This window comes from Orbicella franksi, chromosome 10, assembly GCF_964199315.1.
Source record: "Orbicella franksi chromosome 10, jaOrbFran1.1, whole genome shotgun sequence".
Classification (NCBI taxonomy): domain Eukaryota; kingdom Metazoa; phylum Cnidaria; class Anthozoa; order Scleractinia; family Merulinidae; genus Orbicella; species Orbicella franksi.
In genome coordinates, this window is record NC_138154.1 from 20806259 (window position 1) to 20828654 (window position 22396).

At 36.1% G+C, this 22396-nt stretch overlaps 2 protein-coding genes across 6 annotated transcripts; both read left to right on the forward strand.

Moving 5' to 3' along the window:
• LOC145500934 (ras-GEF domain-containing family member 1B-like) lies at nucleotides 1–22386 on the forward strand. Of its 5 annotated transcripts, none has more exons than XM_081480490.1 (26): nucleotides 1–78; nucleotides 2166–2308; nucleotides 2513–2611; nucleotides 3201–3235; nucleotides 3725–3812; nucleotides 4453–4503; nucleotides 4811–4864; nucleotides 5617–5682; nucleotides 5976–6065; nucleotides 7131–7208; nucleotides 7894–7932; nucleotides 8357–8394; nucleotides 8742–8835; nucleotides 9201–9248; nucleotides 9851–9940; nucleotides 10368–10430; nucleotides 10721–10792; nucleotides 12269–12364; nucleotides 12462–12564; nucleotides 12914–12954; nucleotides 13316–13432; nucleotides 13714–13920; nucleotides 14035–14091; nucleotides 14491–14557; nucleotides 18750–18822; nucleotides 19074–22386. In XM_081480490.1, exons 2-26 carry the CDS (start codon nucleotides 2225–2227, stop codon nucleotides 19099–19101), a joined length of 1878 nt encoding a protein of 625 aa, XP_081336616.1. In that variant the 5' UTR covers nucleotides 1–78; nucleotides 2166–2224; the 3' UTR covers nucleotides 19102–22386. The 5 variants fall into 5 exon arrangements, with proteins under 5 accessions (XP_081336616.1, XP_081336613.1, XP_081336614.1 ...); XM_081480487.1 differs by having other exon boundaries at nucleotides 9–78; nucleotides 1058–2308; XM_081480488.1 differs by lacking the exon at nucleotides 1–78 and adding an exon at nucleotides 1056–1121.
• On the forward strand, nucleotides 15332–17170 carry LOC145500935 (uncharacterized). Its single transcript, XM_081480493.1, has one exon. It carries the CDS (start codon nucleotides 15392–15394, stop codon nucleotides 17153–17155), a length of 1764 nt encoding a protein of 587 aa, XP_081336619.1. The 5' UTR covers nucleotides 15332–15391; the 3' UTR covers nucleotides 17156–17170.
• Nucleotides 22387–22396: the final 10 nt, after the last annotated feature.

The window sequence follows — 22396 nt, forward strand, 5'->3', positions numbered from 1 at the left end:
GCGTTGCCAACGGTTTCAGAAAGTTCGTCGCACGCTATTTCAAGAGAGAGTTTTTCCTTCAGCGTTTCCTTCGACAAGGTGAGGGAAGTTAGCTTAAAGGAATGTATATTTGCACTAATTATGAGGGTTAAACACAGCTGATAAAACTCTAAATTACTATGCTTCGAAGGGAATATGTCACGATTAAATAAACTAGCTTTTAAGTAATTAGCTCACCCGAATTTTTCCGTGAATGTTAAGTTAGTTAAATTCACTAAATTATGCACTTAATGGTTCTCCTGGTATTCACAAATATTCAGTAAGCGTATTGTATTATATCTCGTCTCCGACAAATGTGTTACTTTATTTTAGTTCGCTTTGTTTGTAATAGAACGTGCAAATTTAACCCCGGTCGGCGCTCGGTTGTTCCTACAGGTCGATTCTATTCGATTCGGTTCGTTTGACTAATAATTTACACTACCCAACAGCCTGTACAGGAATAAAGCTAGAACCAAACGTGTTCGGATCGCTCGAACACAGCTTGCGCGATACCCTTTGATTTGATATTAGGCTAAATTCTTAGCAAGTTTGCTTTTACTGAAGACGTGTTGAGCCCTTAAGAAAACATCGACAATAACATATTCCCGGTTCATTGTTTGTGTTTGATGACGCTTCGAAATGATTATTTCCGTTTGTCAAACACCGCACGTACCGGGTTCGCTTTTGTTTTGTTTCGTTAACTAAATATTTTTTCAACACAGGATGATTTCTTCGAATACAGTATGGCTTTCGTCGGGCTTTAGTCAGTGGAATAGACGGTGGAAATGTATTATAACCGTCTTACTCGATGACAATTGCAAAACCACAGTACATAGTGCAGTCTGTGGATTTAAAATTTAATGATTCCAGAACTTTTTTAAAATAGCACAATTTTAAAGGCGACGATAACTGGAGAGCATTAACTATCGACCTCATTCGCTGGCGGGAATATTTAGAGATTATCCATTGCATTTTGCCGCATTTTGTGTTTGTTCTTGTTTTGTGAGTAGTTTTGTTTTGTCCTGTATGTTTCTTTTAGGTATAAAAGGACAAATCATTCGTTTAATTTACGTTTTTTGGAAACTCCAGACTTAACTCTAAAGGTAACTCTTCGTTTTTTTCGAAAAATACCCTAAATTTTCATGTGGATTATCTGCTTTCTTCTTCATGTTTACAATTGTTTACAATTGTTTACAATTAAACTTTCATTGTGTCCAGGCCCCCAACTATCACAAATGTACATATTTAACAATTTTAAAGACAGTAAGCTTACTAGACAACAGACAACTGTGGGGTGATAGTTGCTGAAAAAAAGTTTTTGTCTTCTTATTTAACAAATAAAGAAGCCTCAGCCGTGTACTACATCGTGATAAAACACAATGGGCATTTGAAAACATGAGGGAAATGTAGAAAACACGAGCCATAGGCAAGTGTTTTCTACATTTCTTGAGTGTTCTCAAATGTCCGGAGTGTTATATCACAGTGTAATACATGGCTTAGGCTTCTTCATTTGCTTTATGATATAGAGATAATGGGGCAAAAAACAATAAAACACCCTTTTCTATGTTTTATACTCTGATAAAACATGGGTTTTTGAACAATCAGAGCATGGGGAGGATCCTATCTATATGATAAAAGCAAACATAAAGCCCAAGTTAAGTTCAAGAGCTTTAGGATATCTTTACATGCAGATTTTAAGAACATAAAATTTCCTGGGCACCTATGAGCCCAATTTTAGGCCGTCATGAACTCTGTTGTCTTAATTGTTCACCACTAAATTTTTCTGTAGTATGCAAGGGCTGATAACTACATAGCATTGTACACATTGTAACTGTTTGGAAATAAAGAAAAAAAACTTTGTCAAATTACATAATTGTAATACTAAAATTTCAATTAACAAATCTCAGTAAAGAGTCTTTCCATACTGCTGGAAATTTAGAAACCTTGATCAAATCATTCAGTTTATGGATTCATTTCAATGTGAGCACTAAAATATCATTTAATGGAGTTAAGCACCATTACAGTATGTATTAGACAATCATGGCTAGTTAGACTTTGCATTTTCTCGTTTGCAGTGCAAGACATCTACATACTAAAACTGACTTTGAATATTTGTCTTCTTCATGTATCACACATAATTTGGCCAGCTGCTAGATGAGAGCAACATGTAGAATACCAACAACAGTAATCTTCATCTTACTGATGAATGTTGTTAGAAATGGCATCTTGTGATGTAAGCGCTGCTACTCTGGAGAATCTTGGTCAAGGCCTCTTTGGCATTCAATTGGAGGTAAGGGAATTGAGCAGTCCCCCATCCATCCCCTTAAAATCTTATTCAGCCAATTAACCAGAAGTCAGTTATTTGTTCAAGTTTACTATTAATATACCATGTACAGTGTTCAGTTCATGCAAGGACTTGTGCTGTTCAATCGCTCATGACTATATTACTTAATTGTCCCCAGTCATGAGACTTTGAAAATGTGACCTTTTTCAGGTGACTGAAAAATTACTGGAGGCAGAAAAGAAGAAACTGACTCAGTTAGAGTTACAGCTTGATGAAGAGACAGGGCGTGGAATAAGTAGTGTAGAGAAGGTCAGTTTAAGTGCATTGACAATTTTATTACAGCTGTGTTAGTATTATAGTATAGGTATAAAATAAAATCTGTCACATTTAAATGCTGTAAAATAAGGAAAGGGTCAGTATTTCCGTTTAATCATCAAAATTGTTGTTGTTGTTCTTTTTAAATTGAAAGAGATTTTCAGCAATACTTTATGACAAATATTTATAGTTAAATTGCTTTCAATTTTCAATGTTTTACTTATTTGATTTTCCAGTGTTAGCTGACACAACAAATTTAATGTCCTGAAACTTTTATTATGACACTGTAGTAATTAAAAGTGTGTACCAATTTTTCCTAGCAAGTAAGCTCAAATAGGGATGCTATGAATGCCATACATCAAAATAATCCAATAACTAAGTATTTGCAAATTCTTGTCTTATATTAAAATTCTTGTAGATCATAGGAGTGAAAGAACCAACACCTGCATGAATGTCTCCTAAATGGCTAAATTTTGAACTCAGTAGCCTAGAATAATTAAAAATGTAGGATTTGAACAGATTAAAAGAGGGCAAGTCTACGGTTTTGTTTAATTAATGTATGTATTCACTTGAATTTTTCCAGGCAAAGGAGTTGACGCGTCAAAAATCAAACTATACGTAAGTATTATTAAGTGCTACATGTATGCTTTTGTACCAGACTGAAGGAGTAATTTTTTTTTAAACAAATTATACAATTATATCTATTTTGAAAAAATATTAGTCAGAGCCATTAGTTATCTTAAGTTGGAGAGAACAATATTCAATGAGTAAAATAAACAACTCTTCACTGTCACTGGACTGTGTGTAAATGTTTGAAATTACATAGACCAGGCTGATTTTATTTTCATTTACAACTAATATACACAGATGAAACTTTAAAAAAAGGACCAGAGAGATATAAACTGCTATCTGCATAATTAGGAAGGTACATGCAATTTACACAGAATGTCATATGCTCAAAATTGAATTATAATTATTAAGACTAAATAAAAGATGGTTTGTTTCAGTTAATGGCAATAAATGCATACATGTACAAAACAATGGAAAAATCATCTTTAATTTAATTTCCAATTATTTCACATTTTAATATAAATATCATGGTTACAGACGTCTTTCAATACAGCATCACCAGCTGGCTAAAGAATATGAAGAAGCTGCAAGAGGATTGTTGAGAAGATCAACCAAGCAAAGGAGGGTAAGCTTAATTCTCTTGCAGACCTCAGATTTGCATAATTTATTTTTCTCAATTTACTTTTTCACAGATTTTCAATTTTGTGATGTAACCTTATAATTATAAAAATTTGAAGTACAGTCTGTTGCTATATTTTTACTCTACATGTACACTGTCTTATTATGAGTTTTAGAAATTAAATAATTATCTAATAATAATTACAGTATTGTTGAAACACTGATGATTAAGATTTCAGAGCTATTATCCTTGTAGCATGTAGACTAGTCCTTTTTCACAAAGGAATTAAAACTAATTTAATAAAAATTATATACATGTACATCTTGGATGGAACAAAATTTATTGAACAAAAGAGCAGAATGATGTGGCAATACATCAGCAAATTGTGCAAAGGTTTATTTGCACATAATATGATTTAATTACTTTCTTACACTTGTCTTCTGTACCTGTGTCCAACTCCACAAGTTTTAAATAATAACCGTTCACAACAACCATCTATTTTGTTACCTGCCGCTTCTTGTAAAATAAAGTGTTAAATTTGATGTACAATCAGATTTTGATTAGTCACTACATTGGTTGTTTGCTTGTACATGTAATCACAAGCAAGCACTTCAAGTTTAAGAAAATGATTTTGTCTTTCTTATAGTCCACTAGAAGTCTTCCATCACTTGGATTTAAGCAGACTGTCAAAGCAAGGGTAACTGTAATAAACTCGTTTTTACATAAGTTGTACAACTGAGTTGTTTAATTAGAGACTATGAGTTTATTTAAATTGTCTCATTGATTCTCACATTTTCCTGAAGTCACAAAAGGTACTGCATGTGCACAATATTGTTGGAAATTGCATCTTATTGAACATTATTTTGTATTCTAATTAAGTTATTCTTAATTTATCCATTTCCATTGATTGTGTAGATAAATATTATTGTTTGAATTTAAGTTGTAGTGCATTGAGATAAAAGTGATAATTTATGATCTGTAGCTCATCTCTGCTTGTTTGACAGCCCACCATCTTTGGAAATCTTGTACAAGAAGATTGGGAAAACCATAATAGCAATGTAAGAGTTGAACAAGATTGAATAGAAGTACACATACAGTCTTTTATTTGAATTTAGTAGCCACTCAGGTGTGATATATTGGAAATCTGTGAATCTGATTCAGTTGATTCTCTCATCATTTTCTATTCATTGATAGACAATGATTGGGTGTACACTGATCTTGAAACTGAAAATTATTCTTCATTGTAGGCTTAAAAATATGTTAAATGTAGGTTTTGTGCTGTAATCCTTTAGAGTGTTTACTTAAACCATTGGACTACTTGCTGTCATTTCCTATGAGTGATAGTCAACTCAGCACACCTCATTGACAATTAATTCACTCATAGAAAACTTAGGCTCCTAGCTCAATTCTTGATTTGATTGAAATGGTTTTGACTGTACTTATTGAAAAAAGGACTTGACATCATGAGGTAACCTTAATATAATTTGTTGTTCCAGAAAATATCCATACCGCTCCCATGGAAGGATTTTATTCTGAACCTCCATACACCCCCCTGGAAATTCCGTTTTAGCTTTATACTTTCCTTATTGATGATTGTTGTTTATGAAACCCCCTTGGAATTTCCAGTGACCTTCAAAAAACTGTGACAATGACCACAAGAGTAATAGACCTTAACTAAGCTATTTGAAAATAGTGGTGTTATTTAGAGTACCACTGTACTGTCTCTCATAATTTTGATGCTTTTAATTAGTCAAGTGAAACTGATCAGAAATAGTTTAAGGTGGCTTTGTTTTTGTTTTCCGTGCCGTAGTCTGTGAAAAAGAATACCACCTTACTTCCATCAAGAAATCCGGCTCATCCATCAGACTTCACAGGGGTATGTAACTGCAGCTAAATGAATAATTATGTCCTCATTATATTGCAGATATGGCAAAATAAAATTTACAGCTTCGCTTATTCACGATTGTAATACATGTAAAGTGTTAACACTAAAAGTAATCATATGATCCAAACCAGTATAACATTTAACCAGTAAAGAAGAGTATGTGATGGAAACCATATGCATGCCCATCCTACATGTAAATTATCGATGTTGCTTAAAATTACATGTACATCAATTGTAAATCTGTATTGTTCAAGTTGTTAAATGAGAGAAAAATTTGTTTGCAGGATGTGGTATTTAAGGATGGACATGTGACTTCCGGTACACTGAGTGGTCTTATTGAACGCTTGGTTCCTCTTCCAAATTATTACCCTGATGTAAGCTAGATTTCTGAAGATATAGTTTATTTTTTTTGTTTCTGGTAGCTACTTGTATAACAATAGATTAATGATCAGTATTAAATATATTGCTACCCTCTCATTAATAGTTGTACAATGTATAATATTATGTATTAGATATTATGTATATTATATACATGTACTATACACTATACACTATATACCATATACCATATACCATATGCCATATGCCATATACTATATACTATATACTTTCTATTAATTTATATTTAACAATTATTCCACAAACACACATTGGATATGGGTTGATAGCTGTGTGCTAGCTATAGTCATCTCACGTACTTAACAAGCAAGTGAATACACAATGTAATTGTTTTATCAAAAAATGCTACTATAATAGAGAAATTAAATTAGACCAGACCTGATGGTTATTTAATTGCTCAGTATACCATGATGGCTAAGCCATTGAAAACTCCTGGATTTAATAACAGTAGTATTTAATAATACTCTGGTATTATCTTTGGATTAACAGTGAAAACCACTTGTCCATGATATTTGAGAGGCCCTACACTTTATAAATTTTAACTCATAGTTGACTGAAAGGTTTTTCTATCAAATTTATTTAGTAGCCAAAAAAAGGATGGGATGAAATACATCTTATTGTTCATCGTGCAAACAGAGCTCTTTTAAGAGGAATTAGAAATCACAAGAAACAGTTTGTGCATGTTGTGGCATTGTAACACAGACAGACTGCTCTACTTCTAGTATGTAGTTCCAGCTTAATCATTTTGGGAGAAAATGTGTTCTGTAATAGGCAATTAGTGAATCTGGACACATGAAATACAATATGTGCATTTTTAAAAATATGTCATCATTGCCTCACCGAGCAGAATAGTAGTTTTAAAACAACAATACTACTAATTGTTGTGATAGTGCAAGTATTAATTGTAATCAAATATAAAAAGTAACAAGACTTAAATAGGCTTGTGCTAACCTTAATATCTATTAATTTTCAGTTGATAGATCACATATCATTGTTTTATTAATAATACTAATATTGCAGTGTTGTCTTCCTATTTCCAGAGAACATATGTGTTTGCATTTCTTCTTTGTTCAAGACTGTTTATACTTCCCAGTGACCTGCTTTCGAGAATCTCAAAGGTTTGATTAATTGTTTATAAATTATTAATTATTGATGAAGTCTCGTTAAAATAGTGTTTGTTTTCTAGCGCTGTACTAAATTGCCTTATACTTGTAAACAATCAATTGATTTCACGTGGTCTGACTACTATAGCAAGTTGTAAATGTTATTACATTTATTGTAAATGCAAATGACAAAATTATAAAAACTTAAGCTACTTTTATTGACATTTGGTAGCAGTTAACAAATGGTTTGAGATAATAATAATAATAGTAATAATAATAATAATTATAATGATGATGATAATAGTCGTTTATATATTAGAACTTTTTCCATAAATGTCCAAAAGTGCTTTACAGTGTGTGTAGTAAAATATTGCATGCATATTTACTTCCTTTTTAATGCTTGATACAATATTGTAAGTAACATACAGTTTTCTAACAAGTGTAAAATATATGTAAGGTAGGTAAAGAAGTAGTGCAATTTTAGTTATTAATTTAGCTTAGTAATTTTAGTTAGTAGCACAACTAGCACAAGTAATTTTAATACTTGTTACAAATGCAGTACTTTTGTTAGTTTCTTTGCCAGTTCGATTGTCATAATTATGTATATACCTATACATGTACATTTATATACTCATTTTTTGTTACTTACTATAGATTCTCAGCCACTGTTCATTGTTTTGTTTATATATTTGAATCTCAGGCTTGTGCTGAGCAATTGAAAAGTGCAACTCCCGAGAAGGTTAGTGGTAGCAACTGTGGTCCCTGAAGTGTTTTAACTGATAAATGATGTAATGGATATTTGTAATCACTTTTTGATGCAGAAATGGAAGTTTAAAGGGTAATTAAACAAGTGGAGGGAAACAATGAACGCTTGAATGAGAGACACTGAGATAGCCTGTAATCAGCAAACTTGAAAATGTAGACTAATTTTTACAAGATGAGCAATCCATAACATATACATTTCCATTTAGCTTTTGGCCCACATGCATGACATGATCATCAGTCTGTAATACTTTGGTGGACTTCTTTAAATTTGGTTGCTGAAGGAACAACATTTTAAGCTACTTTTCAATTTACTGGTGAGGAATTAATCTACCAATATATGAATATATTGAAATGCTTTTACAAATTATAAGTCTTTAATTTAACTCTTATTTTTTTAGGCTAAGGTGCTAGCCTGTAATTTGGTTCAACTTTTGAGGTACGTCATAATACAATTTTTTAAACGGGCTGACTTATTTCAGTGCATTGAACATTTATACTTATATCACCTAGCCCCTATGGTTATTCCAGTCAGCCTGAGTACTCTACGTTTACTCTTGGAACTCTCTGTATGCAATTATTAATTGAAGGGAAGAAGAAGTACAAATAAAGATTGTTGTTGTTTTACAATCCATACACAAATGCACTGTGGTCGGTGTTTGAATCCTTAAGCCAGATCAGGACGTTAAAATCAGTGATTTTGCTTGGTATATGTGCCTTTGCTAAATGCTTGGAAATAGTGACTTTGTTTATCATAGTATTTTATTGTAACTTTGTTTCATGCAGCGAATGGACGGAGACGTTTCCAAATGACTTTAAGGATGAAGTGATGATGATGCATATCAAAGATATTACCAGTTATTGTGCATCACTCACTCTGGTATGTGCAGACCTTGTGATATTTTTCTACCGTGAAAAGTAAATAATTAATTGTTTTCACGGACTAAAAATTTATAAAATGGGACGTATCGTTTGAAATACTGTAGCCTTTGGCGAAAACGCAAAACAGAATCCAGATGTATGTGAACTCAAGTTATTATCTTATTATTATATACTCTTACGATTTTGTCTTAGTTGCTAATGAGACGTGATTCTGTTGTGTAGAAAATTCATGGTAAAAGAAGGAATTCATAAACTTACTGGAAGTGATGATGTGAAAATTTGAGTTGATTAGGATATTATGGCTATCTTTTTTTTATCAACTTTTTATTATATTAATTTGTCCCATTCCTATTTTGCCCCAAGGATTTAAGAAACATGGTTGGCCAGATGACTCAGTCGTTATTCAAAAAAGTATGTGTAGTAAAGACCATTTCTCTTTTCAGTAATAGCTCTTTTTTTCCAATAGAATTTTTTAACGTAAAGCCTTTCTTAGTTGCAAACCTTATGAAAATTGATTTTACCTGTGGAAGTTACTAGTGTTTGCTAAGGAACATTTCTTGTCGTCATGGCAAATGACGTGTCAACTTTCCAAGGGAAAACTCTTTTGCCACAACGTCTATCTGATCAGAAAATATATACAATGTAGCAATAGAATTGGCTCTTTACCATAAGGAAAGCAGCTATATATGTCCATGGATGTAATGAATTTGACTATCTTGTCCAGAAACTAGGACAAATTTTAAAGAAACAGCGTGCCAAACTTCATTTACTTTACTTCCGTTGATCTACTGCTGGCATTTTTTGAGAACGTAGATTAATAAACTTATTTGAAAAATTACTATTTCTAGCTTTCTTGTAATTCTTCTTTCGTAAGATTATATTAACGGTCAAAATTGCGCGTAGTGTTGTAAATGATTTTTCCAACGTTATATGTTCATTTAATTGTTGATAAGACTGTTCCAACTAAATTACAACACATAAAGACTTGCAGTATCAATATTTTGTCTTTGTAGCTAGCTTTATTGGATAAGTATGAGGAGATTTTGTTGAAGGCAACAGCAGCTGCAGAAGATAGAAAACTGACTGGTTCAACAAAATACAAAGTATGTCTGGAAGTAGCGATAACTTGTTTCTAACCTGTGTTATTTGCTTATTCCTTCGACCCGTAGTTCATTCGTTTGTTCAGCTGTACGTTCTTTGGTACAATGTACGTCCGTTCGATCGCTCGTCTTTTCTTTTGTACTTTTGCTTGTCTGTGAATCATCCATTCGTTTCGTGCATTCGTTCACTCCTTCGTTTGTACGTTCATTCTCAGCCACGTACGTTCGTTCGCTGGTATGCCTTGTTTGGTTCGTCCGAGTATTCTAGCACCCTTTTAGACCCATTTTTATGTCAAAACCCGTTGTCCGTTATAAACAGCATAAACCTACGGCATTAGCCAATAAAAATGTGAACGATTTGTAATTATACTGGAATTCTCCTGTTGATCTTTCATACGTTATTTTAATGTATTGATATTTTTGTTGCCAGTGTTGTCTGGAGGTTTGCCCTAATCCTGTGATACTTGCCCAACAGCTATGTCACATTGAGATGGTAATACTACATGTATCTTATCAACATCATGTAAATAACTAACTTCCCTTCCTTATGGGGTTCCCTTAAATTAGTCTCTGGCCGTTTCCTAATATGTACTCTTAGCAGTTCGGAAATCTCCATAGCAAACAGAAGGAGGCCAAAAAAAAATTGCCTGTTTTGTTGTACTTTAACGCAGCTCCATTTCCCATAACATCTAGCTGAAACGGACAAGATGAACTTAGCATACTGACTTTACTATACAGATAAGAAACCTTTCAATCAACCTACTTGTACATGTTTTTTACCAGGAAAGACTTGCCAACATAGGACCAGAGGAGTTTGTGCAAACTTTCATTCCAAGAGATGAAGCGGATTTGAGAGTAAGATCAATCGACTTAAAAATATTAAAATGTTTGTTGTTCTATAGTTGGCGTTTTTCCCGCTACAGCGCGCTCATTCATCGGCTAGTTCATGGTAACATGACATCTAACAATGAAACTGTTTACCGCCAAATGCCATGAGCGGGCAACTTTGCGAAAACTTTCACGTCAAACGGGAAACAGTTCACTGTTACCCGCGAAATGTTGACCGCTGTTGCACGTGATCCGAGCGTGCAGTTGAAGGTGGCCTGATGCTGTCGCTGGAATCCCAGCGCGTTTTTCGAATCTCAGTGTTTCCCTCGCCTTCCTCTCGGGAAACATTGAGATTCTCGGGAAACAAAATTCACTGTTCCCCTCTGGACCACTCATTAAGTGTTAATTTTTACATTGACACATTGACATGAAACAATGTAAAAAAGAGCAGCGATTTCGTCGAGAAGGTCTCCTCTAACACCATCTACCCGCAGGAGATCATGGTTTCCTTTGATGTCATTTCACTCTTTACATCAGTACCGACGACCCTAACACTGCAGGTTACTAGGAACAGGCTGGAAACCGATCCGACCATCTCTGAAAGAATCAATCTGTCAGTGAACAACAACACGAAATGTATTTTGTCACTAATTTGATCTCGATGATGTACAGATAGTGGACCGCTGTTCGCAGTGGTCGCGAAGGTTGTTTCTAGAAGCTTGGCATTTGATGCGTTACCAGAATTATATTAATGAGCACATCCAGATTCCAGTCAAGTACACTATTTTGGCCAATCCCAACTGGGAATCTCGCTCATTTCTGAAGACCTCAATTACATCTTGACGCCGTTTTTAACGCATATTTTTTTATGCTGAAGAAGCATATGTCCAAAATGTCCAAATCAAACCTTTTTTAGTCAGTGACAGCAAATATTTTAATATTTTTATCATGCCTGACTACACATTTACAGTATTTTTAAGATCAAACGACTTGTTTCTTTCGTTGTCACGAAGCTTGAACTCACAGTCCAGGAACAAATACGTACATTCGTAATGTCTCGAAACTGCTTCTAATTATTTCATGAAATGAAACGAAATGAAAGACTTTATTTAAGTGTCAATGGTATTTAGCTTGAAAAAGTAACTGGGGACACTCTTTACATATTAAAATATACCTTAGCGACATAAAGTTAAAATTATTTACAATCTGATTCCAAACAAAAACGCTCAATAGATGAATATTCTGTATGCATCTTCCAACTTCGTTTTTCACTAACGCATAGCCGAGTTGATTATCACTTATAGAAATCTGGACCGAGTTGTGTAATTGCAGCCTTTGGTAAGATTATATCGAGTAAAAGTTTAGAGACCTAAATTTTGGTATTTTTACTTGTAGGCTAAAAATCAAGAAGAATTTCGCTTTCCTTTCAGCGAATAGACAAGGATGGCAGAACCAACCAATGTGTTAATGTTTTGACTCCATGGTGATTTATTTTATTTACAGTCTACACTTAGCTATATCAAGAGAACAAGTAGCTTAGAGGCCTACATCGAATGGTTCAACCGACTGGGTTATCTTGTGGCAACTGAAGTTTGTCTGGTAAGTTGAGAGACAGACTGTATTTATCACATTAGGTACATGTCTTTTTTAGTCACTCACGAGTTGCTAATTAGTGATTAATATGCTTTTTGTTTAGGGAAACAAGAAAAAACACCGGGCAAAAATCGTTGAATATTATGTTGAGGTCGCGACCGAGTGTTATGACAAAGGGAATTTCAACTCAGCAATGGCTATTATTGGTAAGACAAGGTTTGGCGTATATTTCGCGTTTACTATCACTGAATGGTTTGAAACCATGGTTAAACAGAAAGGCAATGAGGAAACCAATTAGGGGTGAAAATTATAGAAGACTGCGGCAGGGATTGCATTGATCGTTTTGCCGGAAATCAAGCTGAGGTGATTCTTCCTCCATTGCCCAGCCACCCAAATCTTCCACGAAAATGGAAGATTACATTTGAATGGTTTCATTGATAGCATATTTATGTTTTATCAGTTAAGTAACCAGCAACAGCTACTTGGCTGAAGTAGCATAATTCTAAAATAAGCTATAAAATACCTGATTATTTAAACATTTGGTTTTAATTACAGCTGGGTTAAACATGAGTCCTGTGGCCAGATTAAAGAAAACGGTAAGTTTCATTCTTATATTTGTATCTAAACCAGGTTTTCTTCGCTTAATCCTTGTTCAAAGTGCAGTAGAAATTTCTCATGAGTTAATCGCTTACCCCTGAGGCTATGTTGAAGTAAACACGTTCCAATTTATGTTGTTTTGTTTTTTATTCCCTACTTTGTTATAAAGGTTATTATATTGCTGTATTGTTGTGTGTATGAACGTTTTACAATGTAACAAAATCTAATCAGAGTGCCCTGTGGGAGACTTGGGTGCCTGAACTTGCCAAGGATTACTGCGTTGTATTGTTGATGAAGACACTTTTCTCCCACGGTGCCTCTGTCCACCCAGGATTATAAGTATTTTCTGATCATTTTCAGTGGTCCAGAGTAAAATGCAGAAAGTTTGACCGACTTGAACGAGAGATGAATCCAGCCTCAAACTTTGCTTGCTATCGAACAATGTTCAAAGTGGCTACCGAAAGCAAGGGGGGAAGGGTAAGTATTATCCTGCGTCCTTAATCTCCCGCTTCGATTCAAAAGAGTGCATGACACTCACTCACTCACTCACTCAATCCTCTTCGTTCCTGATGGAACTTAGTTCATCCACTAGTGCCCGCCACCTGACCCTATTTTGAGCAGTGCGTTTCGCCACGTGAGCTTCTCTCATCTAACGCTGCCATTTTTGTGCGCCTCCAGGTGTGCTGGGGTCTGCGTCTCTTACGCTTCCCTGTGGTAAGACAATGGTGTGCTAATTGTTATTGTTATTTTACTTTCAGTTTGAATTCACGATCCCTTTCTTCAGCTTGTTTGTCAAAGATGTTTATTTTCTTAACGAGGGTCACTCCAACAGGTTGATATATTTTTTCAGTTGTTGTTGCCGTTGTTGTTGCTTTTTCAGGTATGTGATTTCATGTGTATCTTATTTAATCTTTTTTTTTTGGTTTTCTTTTCGCAGACTTCCGAATGGACACATAAACTTCGAGGTAGGTGGTCCTTTATACTATTTTGTTTATTTCAGGTCTGTTGTCTTCAAGGCAGTAAGCATTTTCTAGTGGTTTGCTCAAACGTCACTGCGTTACTGTTAACTTGTCTTGTAGAAATTTTGGCGGCTCTCAAAGTTGATAACAGATTTTGTCACATGGAAGGAAGTAGCTGTAAGTTTTGATTGAGCATGGCCTTTTTTCGTATGTATAAATTTACGTTTCTTTGTCGTTGTTATGGGTAGTTCGTCCTTCCCCATGGTAGTATATACAATGTACCATTGACATAGAGTTGCGTTTTTTTTTTGTTTTTTGTTTTGCTTGTCGTCATGTTATTGTATATCAATTGTACTCAGCGTAACAGCTTACGTAAAACCAGGGTTGCATAGTGCCATTTCTCAAGTTCGTAAACAAGTGAAAAAATTTTGGATAGATAATCTCGAGAGATTCGTTGGTTACCAGGAATGCAGTCATGTCTTTTGTAACCTAGTACCACTGGTTTTTGTTGTTGTTGTTCTGTTTAGCTTTCGTTTTTATTTGTTTTTGTTTTGTTTTGTTTTGTTTTTTTCAAAGTGCAAGTATGATCGCAACCGGACTGTGTTGAATTACTTGATGACTGTACCAGTCTTGTCCGAAAAAAGTAAGTTATCACCGTACGCGTCATACTTTTATTTGCCTGTTCAATGTAATATCAAAATAAAAAATTGTAGTATTTGGACTTTGCTGCCACAAAACATGTACTTTGGTCAGTCAGAAGAATTAAAACGGGCTGAGACACGTCATTTGAGTTCGTACGGATCATGGAAACCTGGTATGTGACAGAATATTATAATTTCATTTTCAAGACCTGGAAAGTCATGAAATTGAAGTGTGAGATATGGAAAGTCATGGAAAAGCAATATACTTTCTGAGAATAAAAAGGGAAAAAGATCAAAAGTTGAAAAAATAACAGACGACACAGAAAACCAGTATTAATTCCAGTAAACAATAAACAATAGCACGCATTCTGTGCATCATAATGTGGGAAAATACCGTAAATAATAGATTGTTTTGACAATACTTTGAGATCAACTGCTTAACATAGGTCGTGGAATACGCCGAAAGCTCGAAAGAGTACGAACCTTGTATTAATCAAGTTGGGTATTTTATTATTATTATTATTATTATTATTATTTAAAATTCATCATAACATTAATTAACATATTCCATACAAATTGGTATACACAAGGTAAAAGTAAGTAAAAGAAATAAACTATTAAAACCTATTTCAACAGTGTTTACATAATGGCTTCCTCCTGGGTTTCAACGTCAATATCGGTATATTACAAGGTAATATTATTATTATTATTATTATTATTATTATTATTATTATTATTATTATTATAAGCTTGTGCTCGAAGGACAAATCAATTCAGCGCTGCGTTTCCTTAGTGAAACATCAACAGGGGGCGTGCTGGAGCTAACGGATGACGTCATGGCCCAGTTGAAAGAGAAACATCCAAACCCACAACCAACAACGTTGGGCTCACTTCTCTTCGGGCCGATTAATGATGATATCCCTGAATCGGTGTACTCAGAGATAAATGGTGAGATGATAAGGGAGGCTGCGTTAAGAACAAAGGGATCAGGGGGACCATGCGGGGTTGACGCTAATGGTTTTAGAAGAATGATGGCTTGCAAATCCTTTAAACAGTCGTCTACAAAATTATGCGAGGCGTTAGCCACAATGACAAGGACTCTATGTACTACTTATATCGACCCTGCAACCATAGAGCCACTGGTGGCAAGCCGATTGATTCCCCTGGATAAAGGTGAAGGTGCAGTGAGGCCTATAGGGGTCGGCGAGGTGATACGAAGGATTATTGGAAAGTGTGTAATGAACGTTTTTAAGGGAGACGTGGTTGAGGCGAGTGGTTCACTCCAGCTATGCGCAGGTCAAAAGTCCGGCAGCGAGGCTGCTATACATGCTATGCGTGCCATATTTGAAGCAGATGACACGGACGCGGTACTGCTCATCGATGCTTCTAATGCATTCAATGCACTTAACAGAGCAACTTCACTGCATAATATCCGGGTTCTCTGCCCTGTAATTGCAGCATATGCCATCAATACTTACAGGAAGTCGGCACGCTTGTTTATTACCGGCGGCAAAGAGATCATGTCAGCTGAAGGAACAACACAGGGTGACCCATTTGCTATGGCCCTCTACGCCCTAAGTGTGCAGCCGCTGATCACAAGCCTGCAGGCAGCTTCCAGTACTAAACAGTGCTGGTTTGCTGACGATGCCTGTGGAGCTGGCTCTGTACTGGAAATCAAGAAATGGTGGGATGTCCTCAACAGCCTCGGCCCAGTCTTTGGCTATTTTCCCAACCCCAAGAAATGTTGGATTATCTCAAAGCCAGATAAAGAGGCAAGCGTGAAAGAAGTGTTCAAGGACACGGCTGTCAATGTGACGGTAGAGGGACAAAAACATCTGGGTGCGGTGATAGGTTCACGGGAATATCTAGAGGAATACGTTAGCGAGAAGGTGACCAACTGGGTCAGCGAGATTACCAAGCTGGCAGAGTTTGCTCTTTCTCAGCCTCAAGCGTGTTATGCTGCTTACACCTTTGGCCTCAAGCACCGATGGACCTATTTTTTGAGAACTTTGCCTGATATTCAAGAATTATTGGAGCCTTTGGAGAATGCCATATCTAAGGTGCTCATCCCTGCAATTACGGAGCATAGGTGCACTCGGCTGGACAGGGACATTCTAGCACTGCCAGTCCGTCTAGGGGGGCTTGGCATGACAAACCCGTGTCTTGACGCAAATCTTGAGCAATCCTCCTCCGTCAAAGTTACTATCCCGCTGGTCCAACAGATCGTGGCTCAATCCCATCAGATGCCGGATGATTCTTTGGTCAAGCCACTACAACAGGCAATGAGGAGTGAAAGAGCAACGGTGCTCCAAGACAGGGCAGAGCATATCAGAGGGGTAGCCCCACAGAAAGTCCAACGGGCACTTGACCTTGCTGCGGAAAAAGGGTCATCTGTTTGGCTGACGGTACTCCCCCTTCGTGAAATGGGTTTCAATCTAAATAAGAGAGAGTTCCGCGATGCAATCAAACTGCGCTACGATTGGCCGGTTGATGATATCCCCTCCACCTGTGTATGCGGTGATGCTTTTACAGTGGACCACGCAATGATATGCAAGAGAGGTGGGTTCGTTACCCAACGTCACAATGAGCTGAGGGACTAAGAAGCCGAACTCCTGAATATGGTTTGTACCGATGTTGAGATTGAGCCTGTCCTACAAGACATCTCGGGTGAACAGCTGGAAAGAGGTTCTAATCGAGCTCCAGATGCGAGATTAGATATTCATGCGCGCGGGTTCTGGGAGAACCAACGATCAGCATTCTTTGACGTGAGGGTTTGTCACCCTAATGCTGATTCGTATAGGGACCTAGAGCTCCAACAGATATACCGCAATCATGAGAACGAGAAGAAGCGTCTTTACGCGAGGAGGGTCTTGGATATCGAACGAGGAACTTTTACACCCCTTCTTTTCACGTCAACAGGCGGCATGGGAAACGAATGCTTGCAATACCATTCCAGACTGGCGCAGCTGATCTCCATCAAGAAAGGAGAACATTATGCTAAAACAATCTCCTGGATAAGAGCAAGGACATCCTTCGCTTTACTAAGATCCGCACTAATCAGCCTAAGAGGTTCAAGAGCTAGAAGGAAAGCCTTTTGTGACTTTAAGAACATTGATATTGACGTTGAAACCCAGGAGGGAGCCATTATGTAAACACTGTTGAAATAGGTCTTAATAGTTTATTTCTTTTATTTACTTTTACCTTGTAATATACCGATATTGACGTTGAAACCCAGGAGGGAGCCATTATGTAAACACTGTTGAAATAGGTTTTAATAGTTTATTTCTTTTACTTATTTTTACCTTGTATATACCAATTTGTATGGAATATGTTAATTAATGTTATGATGATGATAGTAGTATTAGTATATTGATAATAGTAGTATTAGTTATTATTATTATTAAAGATTCGCACAGCTATTGATGATATTGAAGCTGGTTTCGTCATTGGCTCCGGGCAACAACAAGTTGCCTAGGGAGGCCAAGAAACACCCCTTGTTTGCTTTTTCTCTTCTTTCTACATCTCCAGCACCTTTCTAAGAATTCTTGCCGACCCCAACAATGCACATCGCTGGATCAGTCCAACAGGAATGCCCACCTCAATGGCTCTCAGATTGTCCTTCAATCTCAGTGGTATTGATCCCAATGCTCCCACTACCACTGGAATAACCTTTGTCCTCACACCCCACATTTTTCGAACTTCTCTTGCTAGATCTTGATACTTTTCAACTTTTTCATCTTTCTTCTCTCTCACCCCATTATCCTCTGGAATTGCCACATCTATAATCTGACAGCTCTTGTCTCTCTTGTCAATGATCACCAAATCTGGTCTCCTAGCCCCTATTTCATGGTCTGTTCGTACACTGAAGTCCCATAGAAGTTTGTAATCCTCATTTTCAAGCACACTGTCTGGAACATGGTCATACCATCTCTCCTTTCGTTCAAACCCACATTTTCCTGACAGGTCCCAATGGATTGCTCTAGCCACGTTATCATGTCTCCTTTTGTATTCTTTTTGTGCCAGTTTCGAGCACGAATTTACAATATGGCTAATGGTCTCATTACCCTGCTTACAGATCCTACATTATTATTATTATTATTATTATTATTATTATTATTATTATTATTATTATTATTATTATTATTATTATTATTATTATCTGACTGCTAGAGTTTTTGTTCTGTATTTTGTCAGATCTGGCTTTAATGTCGTATGAATGCGAGGCGCCTGAAACTCAGTTTGAGAAAGAAAGACGGAAATCTCTGAGGTGAGTGACTGTTTGTATTATTTTTAGCCAATCACAGCGTATATTAAGGCAGAAACCAAAGATATTTCGTGACGGGCAACAGTTGTTAACGGGTAGAAACAGCTATTTTTGCACTTTGTCTGTTTGTTTTGTCTTTTTGTTTTGGTGAGAACTGCTCAGTATATCATTCTGAAGATTTAAACTGTGGTGACTTTATTGATAGACTCCTTTCTTCTTCTTATTAACAGTTCTGAAATTGCTTTGTTTCTCAGAGCTGAAAGAAATGCTGAAAAGAGATGACACATTATCAACAGAACATCATGATCTACTTGATTAGCCCTCTCTATCAGTCCGGGCTCATTAAAAAGAGTGAAATATAGCACTTGGTGCTGGTTTCTCAATCCCCGTAATGAGAAACGAGGGCGGTTGTGCATTATACGTCAATGCCATGTGAACCCTACACAGCCGATCAAACACAAGGAATGTCATTTTTGCAACATTTGTCCCTGTGCTATACATATTGTATGCTAGGTTTGAAGATGGTAGATTTTTTCTGTGCGTTTTTATGAGCGTTGTTTAAGTTTTCGCGCGCTTAGAATCATGGGTATAGTATCACGGAGGATTGTGATAATCTCGTATGTTATGGTCCAACAGGTTAATACATATTTGTCGATTTTTCTAACGGACTTTTTCTAAAAAGGTCAAGAAAATTTACAATATGTCGTAGTTTTAACAATTTTAGTATTTTTCATATAAACAAGAAACTACCCATAGATTAATTTATCATACCGAATTTAGTAATATGCGAAGTTTCATATGAGTCTGTTGCAAACTCATGAAAATATGGGACCCAAAAACTTGCCAATTTTACAAAGAAATGTATGCCAGGACGACACAGGCGTCGCACATTTACAAAACTTGGCATGATCATTCGACCGGTAGGGCTATTTTTCTTTGAAGGAAAAAAATCGAGAAAGCTTGGCATCGTCAAACAGGCCCATTTCCTGAATCTAGGGGATAAAAATTAGTTTCAAAAAATGTATATTAATATAATTACATTAAATGGCATCTGGAGAATATTCGATAATAAGCTTTCGAGAGATCATTCTTACGGAAAAATACATGCATTCTTGCTGCATGTAGAGTTGAGTGAAAGCGCCAGCCATTGCGTTTTGTGTGAAGCTGCATTGCATCGTCTGGTTTGGCAGCATTTTTGAGCGAACGTGTATCGTTTTGCTACCCAGGGATTGCCGTGTGTACAATCCTATGGACTGTGTTAGATCCAGTGTGTAAAATAATAAACATAATACAAACAAGAAACGACGAGTGAAATTAATTGGAAACAACGAACGTGAGATTCTTGGGGTGATGTTGTTCAAAACGCGACGTATGCGAATTGGCCTCTTTCATTTTCCTCAGTTTTGTTGTTGTTGTTGTTGTTGTAATTAATGCAGAGGTTTTCCACTGCCTTTTTTCATTAATAAAATAGAACAAATAATAATATATTCTTTATCAGACAGTTGGAGCAGGGTTAGCTTGTTTTTGCTGTAAATTTTCATGAATGAATTAATGAATGTTTTTACAAGGTTATAGTGTTTTATAGAGATCTTGTTGCTGTTTTTATGCTTTGGAAGTGTCGAGAGCGAATTCAACTTTTGGTTAAAATTAAAATTTAGGTGAAGAAGAATTTAAGTGAGTTGTGTTGTGCACCTGACTGCGAAGATCATTCTTGTCTTCACAAGAATTTAAGTTTTTCAATTTTTGAAAGAAGTGGCAACGACTTGTTTACCTTGTAAGTATTATTTATTGGTGGACAATTGTTGTTGAATGTTGTTTTATTTATGTTAAATCATTTTTGTAGTAAAGAATTTACCATAGATGCTCGTCTTCTGTTAAAATCCACTGGTTATTTTTAGATGGGCGTTTCTAACTTTTTGTTTCAGTACTTATTTCAGTATTTATTGTAGTGATTTATTTCAACATTAGAGCACTTAATGCAGTTTCCTTTTTCCGCCACAACCAACGTTACTTTTTTTCATTGAAGGATTTTTGAATTAAAAGTGTGAGCAAATATTGATTGTACTTGTGTTTTCTGCAGTTAGCACTGTCTCATTAGTCAATAGTCTGAAAATCAAACCTCTGTCGTTGCGCGATTGTTTTAGCTGAAGTACATTTATTCTGGTCAAAGGCACACTATCATGGCAAGCAAACAGTGTTCGTATTATGAAGTATCTTCGCTCGAGCACGAGATGCTCCACACGAAGACACGACGACAGAATTTGAAAACGTCTACGAGACTTTTTCAACTTGACATCACTACTTTATACATGCCTAGCCCATTGTAACACTCCTTTTATATAGTGTAGCTTCATTGCGCTTGTAAGCTGAAAGAAGGAGGTTTACGCTTCCTTGACTTCAAGAACTCGAAATGTTGGAAAAACCGATGAGCGCGCGTACGTAAATTTCAAATGGCAATTCACTCGGCGTGAAGTTTAATACTCCGTAAAGAAATTACTGGAAACCATTGTTTGTAGCAAATCTCAGTTAGAATTCGGCCTCCTCAAACACAAGATTCCATGTTGAAGTCCTGGAACTACAAACTTAAAGACTTTGGTTAAAATAAAATCCAAAGGCCACTCTTACGAAGATAGACGCAAATCAAAGTCTGCATTGATTCTTCTTTTTTTCCCTCTTCTGAATGCCTTTTGCCTCTAGTTTCCCCACGTATTCGCTCTGTAGTATACCTTACTTGACTTCACGTGCAGCAAATAATCTGACAACACCCTTAAAACGCCAAGATAGAGCGTTTTCACGAGACGTCATCAAATTCTTAAATCCAAAACTAAAGAGCCACTTAAGTTTTTATCCTCATCAGGCATAAGAGGTACTAATTTTATATCTATTTACAACTTTCCGGTTCAATAGCGTCCATCGTTTGGAAACTAGGACATTTTGAATTTCAGAGTTATGGCGGTGCATGACGTAAAGCTACGATCGCGTTTGTCGAAAAATATATATTTATCTCGTGATTTTTAGCCATTTAAGACGTTAAAGTATTTTGAAAAGTACTTATTTAAATGTTTGTTTGTTCAGTGCAGTTAATCAGTGTCCTAGATAGCCAAAGTAAGTTCCAGATGTTAACACTATTTTTCGACCGCCATATTGGTATACCACAGAGGAACACCAACATGGCGGCTCCATACTAGGCTCTGTAAATTTGCGCGGAACATTTCGACGAATATCTCAACTTTGGGACAACGTACACTCCTTAAACTTGGAGAACTGTCTTCTTTATTTACCTTCTATGATATCACAATTTCTTGACTTTATCCACTGAATGGTTTTTGATTTTATCTGTTTTGCACGAAGTTATATAAGTCCTTGCGGGATTATGTAAGGTCCCTAGGGACACATGCCTCTATAAAAGGGAACGTTATTTCATTAAAAAACACTAAGCCGGACAGAGAGAGTATCATAACTTGCGCAAGGTTTACGGCCGGGAAAAGTTTACAAGAATTGTAACTAGAATTATGACATAATTTTCAGGTTGTACTTTTGTATTAGTTCAAGGTCAATTACGATAATTACGGCACAG

Excerpts from the sequence above, each read along its gene's own strand:
- LOC145500934 (XM_081480490.1), top strand. The coding sequence starts at position 2,225 with ATGTTGTTAGAAATGGCATCTTGTGATGTAAGCGCTGCTACTCTGGAG. Across the intron at positions 10,793-12,268 it reads GAGATGAAGCGGATTTGAGA|TCTACACTTAGCTATATCAA; the intron begins GTAAGATCAATC and ends TTTTATTTACAG. Across the intron at positions 13,921-14,034 it reads ATGGACACATAAACTTCGAG|AAATTTTGGCGGCTCTCAAA; the intron begins GTAGGTGGTCCT and ends CTTGTCTTGTAG.
- LOC145500935 (XM_081480493.1), top strand. The coding sequence starts at position 15,392 with ATGGCCCAGTTGAAAGAGAAACATCCAAACCCACAACCAACAACGTTG.